The sequence below is a fragment of the Hylobates moloch genome, unplaced genomic scaffold (assembly GCF_009828535.3).
Source record: "Hylobates moloch isolate HMO894 unplaced genomic scaffold, HMol_V3 SCAFFOLD_8, whole genome shotgun sequence".
Lineage (NCBI taxonomy): Eukaryota > Metazoa > Chordata > Mammalia > Primates > Hylobatidae > Hylobates > Hylobates moloch.
Genome location: NW_026652283.1, coordinates 52,388,609 through 52,407,280, shown reverse-complemented (window position 1 = coordinate 52,407,280; position 18,672 = coordinate 52,388,609). Strand labels below are relative to the sequence as shown.

Genomic DNA, 18,672 nt, shown 5'->3' with positions numbered 1-18,672 from the left:
TGACACGAATGGGAAAATTTAAAACTTTGGAATTAATTCTCTGCACTCGTTTCTCAGTTTTCTTATTAGGGGAATATTTTTCTATGACACGCGGAGCACTACTCAGTGGTTGCCACAAAACACTCCCCGCGTACGTCATAAACGCGCCGGATGCCCTTTTCCCGTCGTCCTCCGCGCCACTCTCTCCGCCTCTTCTCCCTCGCCCCGCCCACTTTGGGTTTCGAAATGTTCGCTGGCTGTTCCGAGAATCAGTCCGGGTCACGTTGGTTCCTCTCCTTTCCTGTTCTGATTGGTTGCTTACGTGAGCGTGACTACTTTCTTGCCTCATAATTGGCTGAAATCAGTAGCGTCATCGGCGGCCGGGAGGGCGGAGGGATGAGGGAAGTCGGCGTGAGGGAGACTGGGTTGGGGGAGGGGTTCAGGCCTGTTCCCCGCGGCTGCGGCAGCACCAGCGCCGGCCGCCACCGCCTCTGGAACGCGGAGGAGGTGGGTCCCGGGAAGCGGGATGTCCATCGCTCCAGTTTGGTGGTGAATGCTGAGAAGAGTCACTGTTGCTGCAGTCTGTGCCACCCGGAGGAAGTTGTGTGAGGCCGGGCGGGAGCTCGCGGCGCTCTGGGGAATCGAAGCGCGGGGTCGGTGCGAAGACATTGCTGCTGCCGGACCCTTTCCTATTCTGGCCATGCCTGGAAGGAACAAGGCGAAGTCTACCTGCAGCTGCCCTGACCTGCAGCCCAATGGACAGGATCTGGGCGAGAACAGCCGGGTTGCCCGTCTAGGAGCGGATGAATCTGAGGAAGAGGGACGGAGGGGGTCTCTCAGTAATGCCGGGGACCCTGAGATCGTCAAGTCTCCCAGCGACCCCAAGCAATACCGGTGAGGGAGGAGGCTTGCAATGGGGAGGCGAACAGTGTGCCGGTTTCTCTGTCGGTGCCGCCGTCACTTCTTGTCTCCATGTCTCCCAGTGGAGCAACAGGGCACACTTTCCACCCCAAATGCTTCCTTGGGTGGAGGTGGCAAGCGTGATTAGAGGCTTCCCTGTGGTGTCAGCTGGGCAAGTGGGAGATCTTGGGTTCTAAGATGTCAGAATGGGAGAAGCTTTTCGAGTCATTTGAATACAGTCGCTAAAGCAAGAATGGAGATTTCTTTGAGGAACGCAGCCTGAATGGTGAGGGAGTCTTGGTATTATGTTACCAGGAAAGGTTGACGGAGTTGGATACTTTAATTTTGGAGGACAGGGTATTTAAGGGGCGTATTATCACTATCCAAAATATTTGAGGGACACTTAAGTGGTAGGTGAAACTAGTGGACGAAAGTTACCAGAGGATGGTGTGGCTTCAGTAAAGTAACTTTGCATCATACTTGGTCTAAGTTGAAGTGGCTTGTTTCCGTGGGTAGTTCTCCGTTACCAAAATGGTTGGGCGACCTCTTCCAGGAATATATTAGAGAGGACTTGGGTCTCAGTTGGGTGAGTTTCTTCTAATCTTGAAATTCTCTACTTTTGGTTTGTGCAGGAGTCCTCTAAACATTTCTAATAATTGGTGATTCAGTCCCCACCTGAATTATTTCCCTCAGAGGTAGCTTATTTCATGGAGTATCATGACTATGATGTATCTTGTGTGTGTGCGTGCTTGTGTTTTAATAAGAGTCTGGGTCTTGCAATGTTGCCCAGGCTAATTTCAAACTCCCGGGCTTAGGGAATCCTCCTGCCTTGGCCTCCCAAAGTACTGGGATTACAGGCGTGAGCCACTGTGCCCGGCCTGGACTTTGATGTATTTTAAATAGAGTTCATATTGTCCAATAACTTCGTTGAACAGGTTGAGGAAATTGAGACCCAAAGAGTTTGCTTCTTGCTCAGAATCACACAGCTAAATAACAGAGCTGGTATGGTGACCTCTACTATCTGACACCAAATTCGGTGTATGATTTGCTGATTTTTTTTTTTTTTTTTTTTTTTTTTTTTTTTTTTTTTTGAGACGGAGTCTTGCTCTGTCACCAGGCTGGAGTGCGATCACTGCAACCTCCGCCTCCCGGGTTCAAGCGATTCTCCTGCCTCAGCCTCCCCAGTAGCTGGGACTACAGGTGCTCGCCACCACGCCCGGCTAATTTTTTGTATTTTTAGTAGAGACGGGGTTTCACCATATTGGCCAGGATGGTTTCTATCTCTTGACCTCATGATCCGCCCGCCACTTCTCCCAAAGTGCTGGGGTTACGGGCATGAGCCACCGCGCCGAGCCCATTTGCTGATTTTTTACAAAGTTCCTGCTCATGTGAATTGAAAGCTGAAGGATTCTAGTTCTAAATTTGTTACAAGCCCCTACAGCATTAGCGCAAGAAAGAACTTTATAGATAATCTTTTCCACTTCCCACCACACGTCTTTGACAGATGACACTTAGCTCCAAGTTCAGGACCAGCCTAATTTCTCCTTTCACTTCAAGTTTAGATATATTTTCTCCAGGCTGCCAGAGTCAAGAGATCTTTATAAGTGAGCTAAACTTTCTTTCTCATCAAAGATGTGGTTGTACAGGTTGAGTATCCCTAATCCAAAAATCCAAAATGCTTGGAAATCCAAAACTTTATGAGCGCCAACATGACACTACAAGTGAAAAATTCCACACCTGACACCTTTGCTTTTTGATGGTTGGTTCACGTACACAAACTTTGTTTCATGCACAAAATTATTAAAAACATTGTATAAAATTATCTTCAGGTTATGTGTATAAGGTATATATGAAACATAAATGAATTTTGTATTTATACTGCGTCCCATCCCCAAGATAACCTCACTATGTATACGCAAATATTCCAAAATCCAAAAAAAATCCAAAATTTGAAATACTTTTGGTCCCGAGTGTTTCGGATAAAGGATACTCAACCTGTATTGGCAATGTATAAATGAGCAAGTTGAAAACTTGATAAAAGGTGCTTAGTTTTTGCCTTCCAGATCAAATGTTCAATAATGGTTTCAGGGTTTTTTCTTGCCTATATAAAGTTATATAATAACTAATGTTTATGGAGTCTACACTATGTTTCAGCTACTGTTGTAACTGTTTTAGATGTGTTATTTCATTTACTGATCTCATTTTTGGTAAATTTGTTTGATAAATACCTGTTAAGTCCTACTGTGTGCTAGGCACCAAGCTAGATTAAATATTTTCTGAAACTTGGTCAAATATAATGTAATAAATAACATGTTAGTCTGGGTGAATATACAAAAATGATTGAGCCAGTACCTTCCTTCAGGGAGCTTACAATATTAGAGAGGGACACAGACACATAAAAAAAAAAAAAATAAAGGCTGTTGTGGTGGCTCATGCCTGTAATCCCAGCACTTGGGGGCCGAGTTGGGAGGATCACTTGAGCGCAGGAGTTCGAGACCAGCCTGGGCAACATAGTGAGACCCTGTCTCTACACAAAAAAAATTAGCTGGGTGTGATGGTGTGTGCCTGTAGTCACAGCTACTTGGGAAGCTGAGGTAGGAAGATTCCTTAGCCTGGGAGGTTGAGGCTGCAGTGAGCCATGATCGTGCCACTGCACTCCAGCCTGGGTGGCAGTGAGACAGTCTCAAAAAACAAATAAATAAAATTAGGGCATTAAAGTTTTATAGAAGCCATAATGGAGGTATGTCCTAGATATATTGAGGAATGAAATACGTTGATAAATTCCACCGGGGGAGAAAGGAAAGACTTCAAAGAGGAGATAATGCTTAAGAGTTGTTCTTTGAAAATTGTTGCGTTTTTGTCTTTATATGGCTTTTGCCAAGTCATTGTCCTTCTTAGTGTCTCAGCTTATTTTAAAAAGGAAGGGGGTTGGTTAGAACAGCAGTGTTTTTCAATAACCCTCCCCTTTCAAAAGAGCAGTTCTTCCGTATTACCTGTTTTATATACTGGAGTTTCAATTAGACTTTTGAAGAAAATATGTTATTAGTTTAAAATAAAGGTGGAAAACCTCAGGACTAGGTGATCTTTAAAGACTTATCCAAATTCAATTCTATGAATTTTTGTAACCAGAAACACACTTAGACGCATCTGCAGCCCACAGAGCTGAATTATCCTTCCAGATTCTGCTGAGATATTCCCTCTGTGAAGTCTTTCTAGGCAGAACTAATTCCTCCTTCCATTGTATTTCAGTAGGATTTTGTACATGATCCATTACAGTATATAGCATCATATTATATATCTTTTGAATAAGTACCAGAGGAGGACCCATTTAGAGGAATATTGTGGTGAAATAATACCTTGAAAGATTTACCAGTCTGCATTTATTAATAGCCTGCGGAATTTTACTTCAGCATATGTGTAATTTGTATTCCGGTTTTTTGAAATGTTGGGCATATTTCCAGGACACCTATTATGCTTTTACAGGGATCTGTATTAAATGCTTACGAAGTATTGATTCCCTTCCCTTCTGGAAGGGTTAAGGGACTTCAGGTTGGGAATTGATATTCAAATTTTTATTGGTGTTGAGTGGAAATTCTAGTTGGGCAGGATTAGTAGTGGTGTATTCTATTTATTTTTTATTTTTATTTTTGAGATAGGGTCTCACTTTGTAACCCAGGCTGGAGTGCAGTGGTGCCATCACGGCCCACTGCAGCCTCGACCTCCCAGGCTTAGGTGATCCTTCCACCTCAGGCTCTCTAGTAGCTGGGACTACAGGCACGTGCCATCATGCCCAGCTAAGTTTTTGTAGGGATGAGGTTTCGCCATGTTGTCTAGGCTGGTCTCGAACTCCTGACCTCAGATGATCTGCCCTCCTTGGCCTCCCATAGTGCTGGGATTACAGGCACAGGTGAGCCACTGCACCTGGCCTGGCCGTGGAACATTCTGAATAGTAAATTTTAACAATGAAGAACACTTAACGTTAGGTATTTTGGATTGACTAAAACAAGTACAGAGCACTTTCCATGTTTAACCTGCTTATAAAAAGACCTGTATTTCTATGGAGGAGGAAAGAACAAATGAAAAGGTATGTAAACTTCTTTTTTATTTTTTTTAACGATTAAAAAAAATTTTGAGACAGGATTTCAATTCATCGCCCAGGCTGGAGTACAGAGGCACCATCACAACCTGCCCCACCATGTCCGGCTAATTTTTGGGAGGCCGAGGCAGGTGGATCACGAGGTCAGGAGATCGAGACCACGGTGAAACCCCGTCTCTACTAAAAATACAAAAAATTAGCCGGTTGTGGTGGCGGGCGCCTGTAGTCCCAGCTACTCAGAGAGGCTGAGGCAGGAGAATGGCGTGAACCTGGGAGGCGGAGCTTGCAGCGAGCCGAGATTGCGCCACTGCACTCCAGCCTGGGTGACAGAGTGAGACTCTGTCTCAAAAAAAAAAAAAAAAAAAAAAAAAAAAAAAATGGAGGTAGGGGGCGGTGTCTCACCAAGTTGCCCAGGCTGGTCTCGAACTCCTGACCTCAAGAGATCTGCCCGCCTGTGCCTCTCAAAGTGCTGGGATTACAGGCGTGAGCTACCACACCCGGTCAAAAAGGCATATAAACTTCTGAAGGGCAAGTCCTTCTAATTTAAATTTTGGTCAGACTTACAAGTGAGGAGATGATTATCTTAATAAATTTTCAGGCTGGGAGTGGGGGCTCACGCCTGTAATCCCAGCACTTTGGGAGGCGGAGGTGGGTGGATCATCTGAGGTCAGGAGTTCAAGACCAGCCTACCCAACATGGTGAAACCCTGTCTCTACTAAAAATAAAAAAATTAGCCAGTTGTAGTGGCAGGCGCTTGTAATCCCAACTACTTGGGAGGCAGAGGCAGGGGAATCGCTTGAACTTGGGAGGCAGAGGTTGCAGTGAGCTGAGGTCGTGCCACTGTATTCCAGCCTGGGCAACAGAGCAAGACTGTCTCAAACATAAATACATAAATAAATAAATAAAATTTCCATATATTGTAGAAAATAATGGGTGGGTGTATGCTGAATAAGTACAGGCTATTTCTGAATATTATGTTGTTTACTATTGTATGCTGTTGAACAGGAGGAGGATCACAATTCAAGTGAGTGGAACAGTTGCATTGAGAACACTAACATTTGTTGGCTTCCTGAATAGTTTGCTAGTGAAGTGGCTCACTTCTGAGCAGAAGGCTTTTTGCTCACTTTGGCAGCACGTATACTGAGCAGAAGCCTTATACAAATCTGAGGTATCAGAAGAAAACTATATACCAGAAAAGAAGAGAACTTTTTTTTTTTTTTGTATTGGATGGGAAGAACAGGTTTATTTGTTGATATTTACAATGAAAACTGGAACAGTAATGCTTCAATACGTAAGCCAGTAATTTCATTTGTGTGTGTTTCATTTCACATACACAGACACACAAATATTGCTAAAATGATCACAAAATCTCACAGCTACGAAAGAAATAATTATGACTTCTATGTGTATAAATTCCATGAGATTGACAACAATTCCTTAGTCTGATACAAATGAACAAATGAATCTAAATCTCTTTTTTTTTGCACTCCCACTTGTAAAGGTAACCTAGGTGTTACTTCACGAGGTGCAAACTCATTTAACAAAGTAAGCGCTTTTAAGATTGAAATATGTTAAGTCTTATGAATACTAGTATAACTTTAATAAACATATCTTTTGTCTCTTACTGTTCCTTAGACTGATTTCCTTATTTTGTTTTGTTTTGTGTTTGAGACAGTCTGGCTCTGTCACCCAGGCTGGAGTGCAGTGGCATGATCTCAACTCACTGCAGCCTGCGCCTCCCAGGTTCAAGCCATCCTCCCCACCTTGGCCTCCTAAGTAGCTGGGACTACAGGTGCACACCATCATGCCCAGCTAATTTTTGTACGTTTTTGTAGAGTTGGGTTTCGCTCTGTTGCCCAGGCTAGTCTCAAACTCCTGAGCTCAATCAGCCCACCTTGGCCTCCCAAAGTGCTGGGAGTACTGGCATGAGCCACTGCACCGGGCCTGACTGATTTCTTTAATGTGGGCTGATGGGCTAGTAAGAATAGAAAGAGTATATATTGTTTCTAACTGAAATTGTGTGTGTGTGTGTGTCTGTGTGTTTTAGGAAAATAAGATTTAGTGTTAAAAAGCTCTCTGTTGGCCAGGTGCAGTAGCTCACACCTGTAATCCTAGCACTTTGGGCGGCCAAGGCAGGCGGATCACCTGCCTCTGTCTCAAAAAAACAAAAACAAAACAAAAAAAGCTCTCTGTTTTTCTGGCTGGGCGCAGTGGCTCACGCCTGTAATCCCAGCACTTTGGGAGGCTGAGGCTGGCAGGAGTTGAAGACGTACCTGGTCAACATGGTGAAACCCTGTCTCTACTAAAATACAAAAATTAGCTGGGTGTGGTGGCGGATGCCTATAATCTCAGATACTGGGGAGGCTGAGGCAGGAGAATTGCTTGAATCCGGGAGGCAGAGGTTGCAGTAAGTCGAGATCGTGCCCACTGCACTCTAGCCTGGGCCACAGAACCAGACTCTGTCGCAAAAAAACAAACAAACAAACAAACAAACAAAAACGCCCTGTTTTTAAAGAACTGAATGATGGTAAAAGCTCTTTTGCTTTTAAGCTTATGATCTGCTATAGGAGAGTCAGGGAGCAGATACTGAAACTGAAATGCATTAAATATAATAGGTGCTAGAATAGGGATATGTAAAGTATGACTTTTTGTTTTGTCATTTGTGTTTCTAGTTTGCTATCTACTGGTTATGTGACCTTTAGCAAGTTAACTAATGTCTCTAAGGCTAAGGATCTTCATAAGGACACAGAATAAGAGCAACCTGTAAACAATTGAAATTGAAAAGGAGCAGTTGGGAAGCAGGTGATAGTGGCTTTTTTTTTTTTTTTAATGAACCAGTGGAGGAGAATGCTTGAAGCAAGGAGTGATGATAGATAAAACTGAGAGGTCAAGTAGTACTAGGACTGAGTCTCTTTTGGAGACTCAATAAATTATTACTGGTGAAAGCAGTTTCAAAGGAATGGTATGGAGGCAGAAACCAGATTGTAGTGAGTTAAGGATGAATGGAGAGTGAGAAATTGATTGATTGAGATGGAGTCTTGCTCTGTCACCCAGGCTGGAGTGCAGTGGCGTGATCTCGGCTCACTGCAACTTCCACCTCCTGAGTTCAAGCAATTCTCGCGTCTCAGCCTCCCAAGCAGCCGGGATTATAGGCATGTGCCACCATGCCCAGCTAATTTTTGTGTTTTTAGTAGAGAGGGGGGTTTCATCATCTTGGCCAGGCTGGTTTTGAACTCCTGACCTCAAGTGATCCGCCTGTCTCAGCCTCCCAAAGTGCTGGGATTACAGGCTTGAGGCACCACGCCCCGCCAAGAGTGAGAAATTTTGAATGGTGAGGTACACATTGTTTGGTTTTAAAGGGGAAGGGATGAGAAGAGATTTTAGGATAAAAACAGTACATTGTAGCAAGAGAGTGTTTTTTTTAAGATGAGTAAGAGGTGAGCATGTCTTGCTTGAGAAAAAAAGAATCAGTAGAGAAGTTGAAGATACAGACAGTAATAGATTACTAGTAATAGTAATAGATTCTTAGATAGTTGTGAGGTGACAGGATTAATCTTAAGAACATACCCAGAGAGACTCATTTTAGAGAGACGAGAAAATGTCTTCACTTAAAGTGAAGGAAGTTGTAATGAATGTGGATGCAGGCAGTGAAAACTTGAAAGGGTGACTTTCCCCTCTTATTTGTAAAGTAGTCATTGAAATGTACTTAGGTGGTCCTCTGGGAAACTAGGGGAAATAGTGGGATGCATAGGGAAGCCTTGAGTGTGAAGGTTTGAAATGGCTAATGTAGTAAATGGGTGAAGTATATACGTGGTAAATACTAAGAAAATCTGTGGGTTCTTGAGCATGAAAATGATAAAAGTAAAGCAGTAGTTTAAATCCATAGGATGTGGCAGACTGGTTTAAGAATCAGTTATAATTGTGTGTTGACACAAATGGTACTAGTCTTTCTGTAGCTGATGTGTTCCCCTCTTCACTTTTCTTTTTGCTTTCCACTTAATTCACTTTAAATGTTTGCTAGGCTAAATGCCCATGAGTATGGAGATCACGTCTGTTTTATTCACTCAAGGTCCAGTACATTTTAGGTTCTCAAATAATATTTGTAGAATGTATGAATGTATGAGTGCTTACATGCCAGGCATTTCCACAGAACTCATGGGGATATTTTGCCAGAAATTTCTTAGATTAAAATTGTATTCTGAAGCTGGGCACAGTGACACATGCCCGTAATCCCAGCTACTTGGGAGGCTCAGGTGGGAGGATGGCTTGAGCCCAGGAGTTTAAGACCAGCCTGGGCAACAAAATGAGATCCCTCCATCTCTTAAAAAAAATTTTTTTAAGTGTATTTTGGCCAGTTTTAAAGCAATTGATTTTCAGAGAAAATGAATGTGGACAGGTTACAGAGGTGCAAATAATACAAATACTACAAATGCATATGCTGATATTGTATATTTTATGTGGAAGCTTGTGCTTAACATAGTAAGCACTCAAATGTTAGCTATTACTGTTTTTATATGTTTACAGTTATTGGATAAGGCCATGAATAAAGCTTGCTTTGTAGCATTTTTTGTAGTAGTAAAAAGTTGGTACAACTTTATTTTCCATTGGTTGAATAAAGATTAAATTATGATACAGTTTTACAATGAAAATAATACATAGCTATAAAAAAGGATAGGTGATTTTATATATTGAAATAGATCTCCTCTGATTTATTGTTGAATGAAAACTAGTGGCAAAACAAAATGTATAATTCCATTTTTAAAAGGAAAAAATATTACTGTTATATGTTTACTTAAATTATAGTTTTTAACGTATTCATATATATGTACAGAAATGATTATGGATGGTATTCAGCAAGCTTATTTCTCTGGGGAAAGGAAGGAGAGATTTAACTTTTGTTTTATTTATTTTTTAGTAATTACAAGAAGATAAGTGTTAAATAACAATAAAGAAGTATTATGTGGTCATCATAGGGAAGGAACTTTAGATAAAAAGAAAATTTAAGAATTCCTGGCTGGGCGCGCTGGTTCATGCCTGTAATCCCAGCATCTTAAGTCAAGGCAGGAGGATCGTTTGAGATCATGAGTTTGAGGCCAGCCTGGGTAACAAAACAAGACCCTACCTCTACAAAAAATTAAAAAATTAGCTGGGCTTGGTGGTGTGCACCACCAAGCTGGTGTGGTCCCAGCTACTTGGAAGGCTGAGGTAGGAGGATGGCTTGAGCACAGGAGTTTGAGGTTGTAGTGAGCCATGATCACACTGGTACACTCCAGTGTGGGCAACAGAGTGAGACCCTATCTCAAAAAAAGAGAATTCTCCATAATTATTCTACCCTGCATTAACCAATGGTAACATTTTAAATAATTTCTATGCCTTATTTTATTTTTTGAGATGGTGGCTCACTCCATCTCAGGATGCAGTGCAGTGGTGTGATCTCAGGTCACTGTAACCTCCACCTCCCAGGCTCAAGTGATCCTCCCACTTCAGCCTCCTGAGTAGCTGGGACTACAGGCATGCACCACCACACCTGGCTGATTTTTGTAGAGACGGGGTTTCATCATGCCACCCACCCTGGTCTCGAATATGTGGATCCTGGAGTCAAGTGATCCTCCTGCCTTGATCTCCCAAAGTGCTGGAATTACGGGCATGAACCACTGTGCCCAGCCAGACAGTACTGTTATTACATGATAGATTTAAGTGCTATTCTATGAAAATACATTACTGAGCAGGTACTAAGCAGTAATTAGAGTATAAATGGATTGTATTCTCTCATTTTATTCCTTCTAACAAACTTCTCATAATGGCAGGTAATGTCCAAGGCCTTCTATTTTGTTCTTAACGTTCTATCTTCATCTTCATCTTCTGTTGTGCTATTTTGTGCTCCTTTTCTTGGCACGTGTTTTGTTTGGTCATATTTGCTTTTTGAATTCATGCATGAGTATCTCCTCTCTTTTCTCTTTTCCTTCAATTGTCCCTTCCCACATGTAGTTAGTGACTCTTGTGTGGCCCTCTAGCAATGTTTTTTTTCCAAGCGATTTCATATTTTTGTAGTTATTACTTGTCTTTCCACGCTATTATGTTGAAATTTTTGAAGGGAGGGAATTTGTTTCTTTGAGTCTTTGCATACCTTCTCTTCTGTTACTAATAAATGAATAGTCTGTACTCCTAAGACCTATCTCTACTCTCCAGTTGTGTACTGGATCCCATCTCCTTACACCTTTTATGTTCCACTAATTATTCCAGCAATTGTTCTCCTTCCATCCTGCATCATCAGTTTGTCTTTTGCTGGATCATCCCCAGGAGCATACAAATATGCTGTAATTGTTTCCATCTTCAGGAGAAAAAATTTCTTTATTCTGTATCCCCTTGGAGCTATGTCCTTCTAGCTATTCAGTTTCTCTGGTAACTCTGTAGCAAAACTTGTTGAGTTATCTGTACTTGCAGATTGTAATTCATCTGTTCCCATTATTTCGTAAGCTCACTCAGAGTAGACTTCTGCCACTATTGTTACACTGAAATAGCTAGTTCAAGGCCACCAATATCTTTACATTAGTCAATTCTCAAGTCATCTTACTCAACCTATTAGCATCATATTGCATAGTTCACCATTCTTTCCTTCTTGAAATGCTTTGATCAGTTGACTTTCAGGTCACCACTGTTTATAGTTCTCTTTCTGCTTATTCACAGATCTCTTCTCATTTCCCTGACTTCTAAATTTTGGATTATCTAGGGCTCAATTTTCAAACTTCTCATCTACCCTTACTCCGTATGTTGTCCGGTCTCATGACTTTAAATATCAGCCTGTATAAAATAAGTTTTGTTTTCCTATCTCCATGTTTTTTCTTACTCTTTTTTTTTTTTTATAGCACTTATTGTCATTTGACATAAATTTACTTGTGCATTGTCTTTCTGCTGCACTGGAATGTTTCATCACAAGGGCAAGGAATTAGTTTTGTTTACTGCTTATATCCCCAGTGCCTAGAATAGTGCCTGTTTTAAACTCTTGCTTCTATTTCTGTCTTCTTCCTTTTCTCCTTTGGCTTGTTACATAAGGATATACTTTTCAGTCTTTTTTTTTTTTTTTGGGTTACTTTATTTCTTGCTTTTTGTCTGAATCAAAACATAATGTTTAGGCTGGGCACAGTGGCTCATGATGCCTGTAATCCCAGTGCTTTGGTAGGCTGAGGCAGGAGTATTGCAGGAGCCCAGGAGTTTGGGGTTACAGTAAGCTATGATCACGTCATTGTGCTGCAGCCTGAGTGACAGACTGAGACTCTGTCTTTGAATATATGTATGACATATATGTATATATAAAACATACACATATATAGAAACAAAACCTTACAGATACAGTTGAAGCCCTCTTTATATTGCCTCTTTCCATTACCTTCTCTGCCTTCTTTTTTCAGTGTTAACCATTATCTAAATCTCATGTATATACCATACTATTTCTATCTATAGTTGTATACTTTTTATTAAACATACTTTTTAAACAGTATATATCATTGTTTTTGCATGTTTTAAAGCATTATAGAAATAGAAAAGTATCACATTAGATGTCTCATAATCTTTCTTTTTGGTTTAACATTGCTTTTGAGATTTATCCATGTCAATAAGTGTAATACTAGTTATTTGTGTTAACCAATGTTTAATATTTTGTTGATGAATACATCATTATCTATTTTCCTATTGTCATTTGGTTACAATTTTCTGTTATATTTCATTTTATGACTATGCCACAATTTAGCTTTTTTCTTTTTGTTTTTCATTTAAGTTGTTTCTGGCGTTTCAGAGGACTGTCTATGGTTCCTTGTGCACACATTTGAGAATTTATCTAGGGCACATACCTATGAGTGAAATGATACCTATAAGTGAAATGACTGGGCATACTCATTTTTAACCTCACTAGATATTACCATTAGTACTCTTCTAATGGGTTGTGCTCTTTTACATTGACACCAATAGAACATGAGAGTTCCTGCTTCTTTACGTTCTTACATTTTTAGCAGTTATTGATATTGTTAGTTTTTTTCTTTTTTTTTTTAAAGATAAAGTCTCACTCTGTTGCCCAGGCTGGAGTGCAGTGGTGGAATCATAGCTTACTGTAACCTAGAAGTCCTGGGCTCAAGGGGCCCTCCTGCCTCAGCCTCTGGAGTAGCTGGGACTGCCACCACATCCAGCTAATTTTAAAAATTTTTTCATTTTTTTTTTTTTTTACTTGAGATGGAGTCTTGCTCTGTTGTCCAGGCTGGGCAGTGGCGCGATCTTGGCTCACTGCAACCTCCGCATCCTGGGTTCAAGTAATTCTTCTGCCTCAGCCTCCCGAGTAGCTGGAACTACAGGTGCCTGCCACCATGCCCAGCTAATTTTTTTTTTTTTTTGTATATTTAGTAGAGATGGGGTTTCACCATGTTGGCCAGGATGGTCTCGTTCTCCTGACCTCCTGATCCGCCCTCCTTGGCCTCCCAAAGTGCTGGGAATACAGGCGTGAGCTATCATGCTTGGTCGATATTGTTAGGTTTTAAAAAAATTACTATCTGTGGAAAATTGTATTTCTCACTTTTTTTTAAAGGCTAGTCAAAGTGAAGCAGTGGGAGTGGAGAAGGCATCATTTAGTTGTGAATACCACTGTACTCAGATCAGCCTATATTTTTCTTTCTTAAAAAACCTTTTTAGGCTGGGCGCAGTGGCACATGCCTGTAATTCCAGCACTTTGGGAAGTCAAGGTGGGCGAATCACCTGAGGTCAGGAGTGCAAGACCAGCCTGGCCAACATGGTGAAACCCCATCTCTACAAAAATACAAAAATTAGCCAGGCATGATCGTGGGTGCCTGTAATCCTGGCTACTCGGGAGGCTGGGGCAGGAGTATCGCTTGAACCCGGGGAGGCGGAGGTTGCACGAGCCATGATCGCGCCATTGCACTCTAACCTGGGTGACAAAGCGAGACTCTGTCTCAAAAAAGAAACCGAAAAACTTAAAAAATTTGTATTTCCCCTTATTACTAATAAGATCAGGCATTATTTCATACTTTCTAGACATCAAGATTTCTCCTTTTATGAATTGCCTGCTTTTCTGTTGGGTTTTTTCTTTTTATAAATTTGACTTGTAAAAATTCATTTTATTTTGAATGCTAATTTTTTGTTGATTATATGAGTTGCAAATGTATTCTCTAAGTCCCTAGCTTATGTTTGCTCCTTGTTTATAAAGTCAAACATTTAATCAGTTATTGATCTTTTATGGTTTGCACTTTTTGTATCTTATTCTAAAAATTTTATTATAGTTTTTTACGTTAAAAAATTTAATTTTTTTTTTTTTTAAGACCAGGTCTCACTCTGTCACCCAGGGTGGGGTGCAGTGGCATGATCTCAGCTCACTGCAACCTCTGCCTCCTGGGCTCAAGTGACTCCCACCCCAGCCTCCTGCGTAGCTGGAACTACAGACGTGCACCACCACGCCTGGCTAATTTTTGTATTTTTAGTAGAGACAGGGTTTTACCATGTTGGCCAGGCTGGTCTCGAAGTCCTGGCGTCAAGTGATCCGCCCTCCTTGGCCTCCCAAAGTGCTGGGATTATAGGTGTGAGCCACCATGCCTGGCAAAAATCTAATTTTATTACTATTTAAAAAAATATGGATAACCAATTGTCCAGTCATACTTTTAAAAAAGTATAAATCCCAGAGATCACCAAATATTTTCTGTTAAAGTTCCAGCTAATGAATACTTTGGGCTTTGTCAGTCAGGAGGCGAAATTGAGGATATTATGTAAGTACTTGTATATCAAAAAAGAAAATAAATTTCTGCAAATTTTTGGTGAAAATTTTTATGAAATTCAAAATATAGTATGTTTTTTGGTAATACAGTTCTAATAAGAATGATGGAATTGTTTTTATTGGGATAACATTTTGCTTTATTGGGATCAAAATTAAGTGTTCATCAGTCAGTTGCCAATGTTCATCTGTTAAATCTGATTTGCAATGAGATTTTACATACCTTATCTTTGAAAATGTCTTTCCACATAGCTAGGTACCGCCAATATATTAATATTGAAATACTAATAGCAATCTATGAGTACAGATGGTCCCTAATTTATGTTGGTTCAACTTAGGGTTTTTCCACTTTCCATGGTGCAAAAAAGTGATATGCATTCAGTAGAAACCGATCTTTGAGTATCCATATGATCTTTCTGTTTTTCACTTCAGTGTTGTATCAGTAAATTACATGAGATATTCAATGCTTCATTATAAAATAGACTTTGTGTTGGATGATTTTCCCCAGCTGTAGGCTATGTAAGCATTCTGAGCATGTTTGAGATAGGCTAGGTTAAGCTATTGATGTTCAGTAGGTTAGGTTAAATGCATTTCCAATTTACAATATTTTCAACTTAAGATGGGTTTTTCAGGACCTAACCCTGTTGTAAGTCGAGGAGCATCTGTATGTGACTTTAATTGAGCATATTCATTGCTTGGAAAACATTTATATAATTCTATTAGATTCTTCTCATATTTTTTCCTTTTAACATTATTACAGATTAAATAGATCAAACACTATAGATCAGTCACTTCCAATTAAATTAGGTGGGATCTCCTCAATTGCACAGTTAATCGGACTTTGAAATATGGAAGTTTCTTTGTGGTTGCAACAAGGTCTGGAAGGCACTGCTGAAACTATAGTTGTGGGGGAATGGAGGTATTGCTTCTTGTTTTAACTTTTTATAGCACAGGAAGTATATGAAGTAGCTTGCCATTACTTGTGATTCAAACATCATTGTTGATTGAAATGACTTAAATACTGTTTTGTCTTGTAATTTTAGGTTGAATTCATTAAAGAAACATTATTAAATCTGCACCAAAAGCTAATTTTTTTTTTTTTCTTGAGACAGAGTCATGCTCTGTCACCCAGGCTGGAGTACAGTGGTGCAATCTTGGCCCACTGCAGCCTCTGTCTCCCGGGTTCAAGTGATCCTTCTGCTTTAGTCTCCCAAGTAGTTGGGACTACAGACGTGCGCCACCATGCCCAGCTAATTTTTGTATTTTTAGCAGAGACGGGGTTTCGCTGTGTTGGCCAGGCTGGTCTTGAACACCTGATCTCAAGTGATCCGCCTGCCTTGGCCTCCCAAAGTGCTGGGATTACAGGTGTGAGCCACCATGCCTGGCCTCGTTTTGAACTTCTCTGAAGAAATTCAACAGTGATGTGATACTTTGTTTTAAATTTTCTACTTTTTCTGGTTATTGCTTGTTTTTTTTTTTTCACACAGAGTCTCACTCTGTCATCCAGGCTAGTGTGCAGTGGCCTGATTTTGGCTCGCTGCAACCTCTGCCTCCCAGGTTCAAGCGATTCTCCTGCTTCAGCCTCCCGAGTAGCTGGGATTATAGGCATGTGCCACCACACCTGGCTAATTTTTGTATATTTAGTAGAGACAGGGTTTTGTTGTCCAGCTGGTCTCAAACTCCCGGCCTCATGTGATCTGCTTGCCTTGGCCTCCCAAAGTGCTGGGATTACAGGCATGAGCCACTGCTCCTGGCCTTTTTTTTTTTTTTTTTTTTTTTTAAGACAGGGCCTCCTCAGTCTGTTCCTAGGCTGGAGTGCAGTGTCATGATCATGGCCCACTGCAGCCTAAACCTCCTGGCTCAGGCAATCCTCCCACCTCAGCCTCCTGAGTAGCTGGCACCACAAGTGTGTGTTACCACCTCGGGCTAATTTTAAAAATTATTTGCAGAGATGAGGTCTCCCTTTGTTGCCCAGGCTGATCTTGAACTCCTGGGCTCAAGCAATCCTCCCACCTCAGCCTCCCAAAATTCTGGGATTACAAGCATGAGCCACCACACTCAGCCTCTTTTTTTTTTCTTTTTTAGAGAGATAATCTTACTGTGTCACCCAGGCTGTACTGCAGTGGTGTCATCATAGCTCACTGCAGCGTCAAACTCCTAGGCTCAAGTCATCCCCCCGCCTGTGCCGCCCAAAGTGTTGGAATTACAGGCCTGAGCCACTGCTTCTAGATGGATGTTTTTTATTTGGGGCAAAAGCCCTATATATATATGTATGTATTTTTTTTACTAATTCTAAAACTGCTAACCCAAGCAGGACAAAATTTAATTGAATACCAAGAAAATAACCATGCCAGATTTTCATGCTAAATCAGCTAATACTAACATTGTTTAGATATGCAATTTGAATGAACTGCATGGTCCAAAGTCAAATTACCTATGATAACTCATTCTAATAAACAGTTCTATGCATCTAAATTGGAGAGACAAAATTGGCATTTAGGAGGATATTAAGTCCAGTGTTATCCATGGACTCATGGAGAACCTGGACCCACCTGGCCCTTCCTGAGTCGTCAAAGTTTCCATTACTAAAAGCTCTGCAGTCAGTGACTCATCACAGACGAGACTAAGTAATCCCAATTGAATATAAATGTGTACGTGTGTGTGGCGAATGTTCTAAATGCGAAAATGGTTTATGACCAGTGTTTGGCTTGTCAAACCCATAATCAATCCTGGGAAGATAATAAAAACTTCAGGTATATTTCTGCCCTGGTGGGCCGTTTAAACATTTATAGAGGTATTTTCTTCACTTGTCCTCTTCAGTGTATGTTTTCTGGTGGTACAGAATCTTTCTCATGTGGCCAGGCACAGTGGCTCACCACTTGTAATCCTAGCACTTTGGGAAGCCAAGGCGGGTGGATTGCCTGGGCTCAGGAGTTCAGGACCAGGAAACATGGTGAAACCTCGTCCCTACTAAAATAAAAAAAATAAAAAAAAAAAAAAAAACCAGGCCTCATGGCATGCGCCTGTAGTCCCAGCTACTCGGGAAGCTGAGGCACAAGAATTGCTTGAACCTGGGAGGCAGAGGTTGCAGTGAGCCAAGATTGTGCCACTGCACTCCAGCCTGGGCAACAGAGCAAGACTTTGTCTCAAAAAAAATAAAAGAAGAAATTTGATTATCTCTGTGGCAGAGTGAGACCCTGTCTCAAAAAAAAAAAAAAAAAAAGTAATACCACTTGGGCAGCTGGGTGCAGTGGCTTACGCCTGTAATCCTCATACTTTGGAAGGCCAAAGTGGGTGGATCACCTGAGGTCAGGAGTTTGAGACCAGCCTGGCCAATGTGGTGAAACCCCATCTCTGCTAAACATACAAAAATTAGCTGGGCATGGTGATGCCCGCCTATAATCCCAGCTACTCGGGAGGCAGAGGCAGGAGAATCACTTCAACATGGGAGGCGGAGGTTGCAGTGAGTCAAGCTCGCGCCACTGTATTCCGACTTGGGCGACAGATCGAGACTCTGTCTCAAAAAAAAAAAAAAAAATACCACTTGGAACATCTTTGTGCATATAATTTTTCATACTCTGGACAACTTAATTGGGAAATATTAACAAAAGTAGAATAATTACGTCTAATTAATAAAGATGTTTTTAAGGCTGATACTGTCCCACACTATCTCTCTTGTAATATTCTAGCTACTATATTATAAAGGTGGTGATAAGAAGAGAAAGGAAGTTTCTTGTAGGTAGCACTTCTCTGTTCCTTATTATTCTAGACACGTAAGTTTATACTGTGAATAAACATATTTTTGGTTTTGATTTAAAGTCACCCCCAGAAAAGTAATAGTAATTGCAACAGGAAGACCAATTGGAAGAAAACTTTTACTTTCTACTGGGGATGAAAAAGTAGATAGAAGTAAACTCTCCCGGTGAGCAAG

The 18,672-nt window shown here is 41.0% G+C and overlaps 1 protein-coding gene across 3 annotated transcripts in view; it reads left to right on the top strand.

Annotated features, from left to right (window-relative positions):
- The first annotated feature begins 400 nt into the window (after positions 1–400).
- Positions 401–18,672, top strand: part of NRDC (nardilysin convertase) — an 88,790-nt gene continuing 70,518 nt past the window's right edge. For all 3 annotated transcript variants that reach the window (XM_032160817.3, XM_058441856.1, XM_032160820.2), the window contains exon 1: positions 401–873. In XM_032160817.3, coding sequence (XP_032016708.1) covers positions 533–873 — 341 coding nt within the window. In that variant the 5' untranslated portion in view covers positions 401–532. The remainder of the gene's footprint in view (positions 874–18,672) is intronic.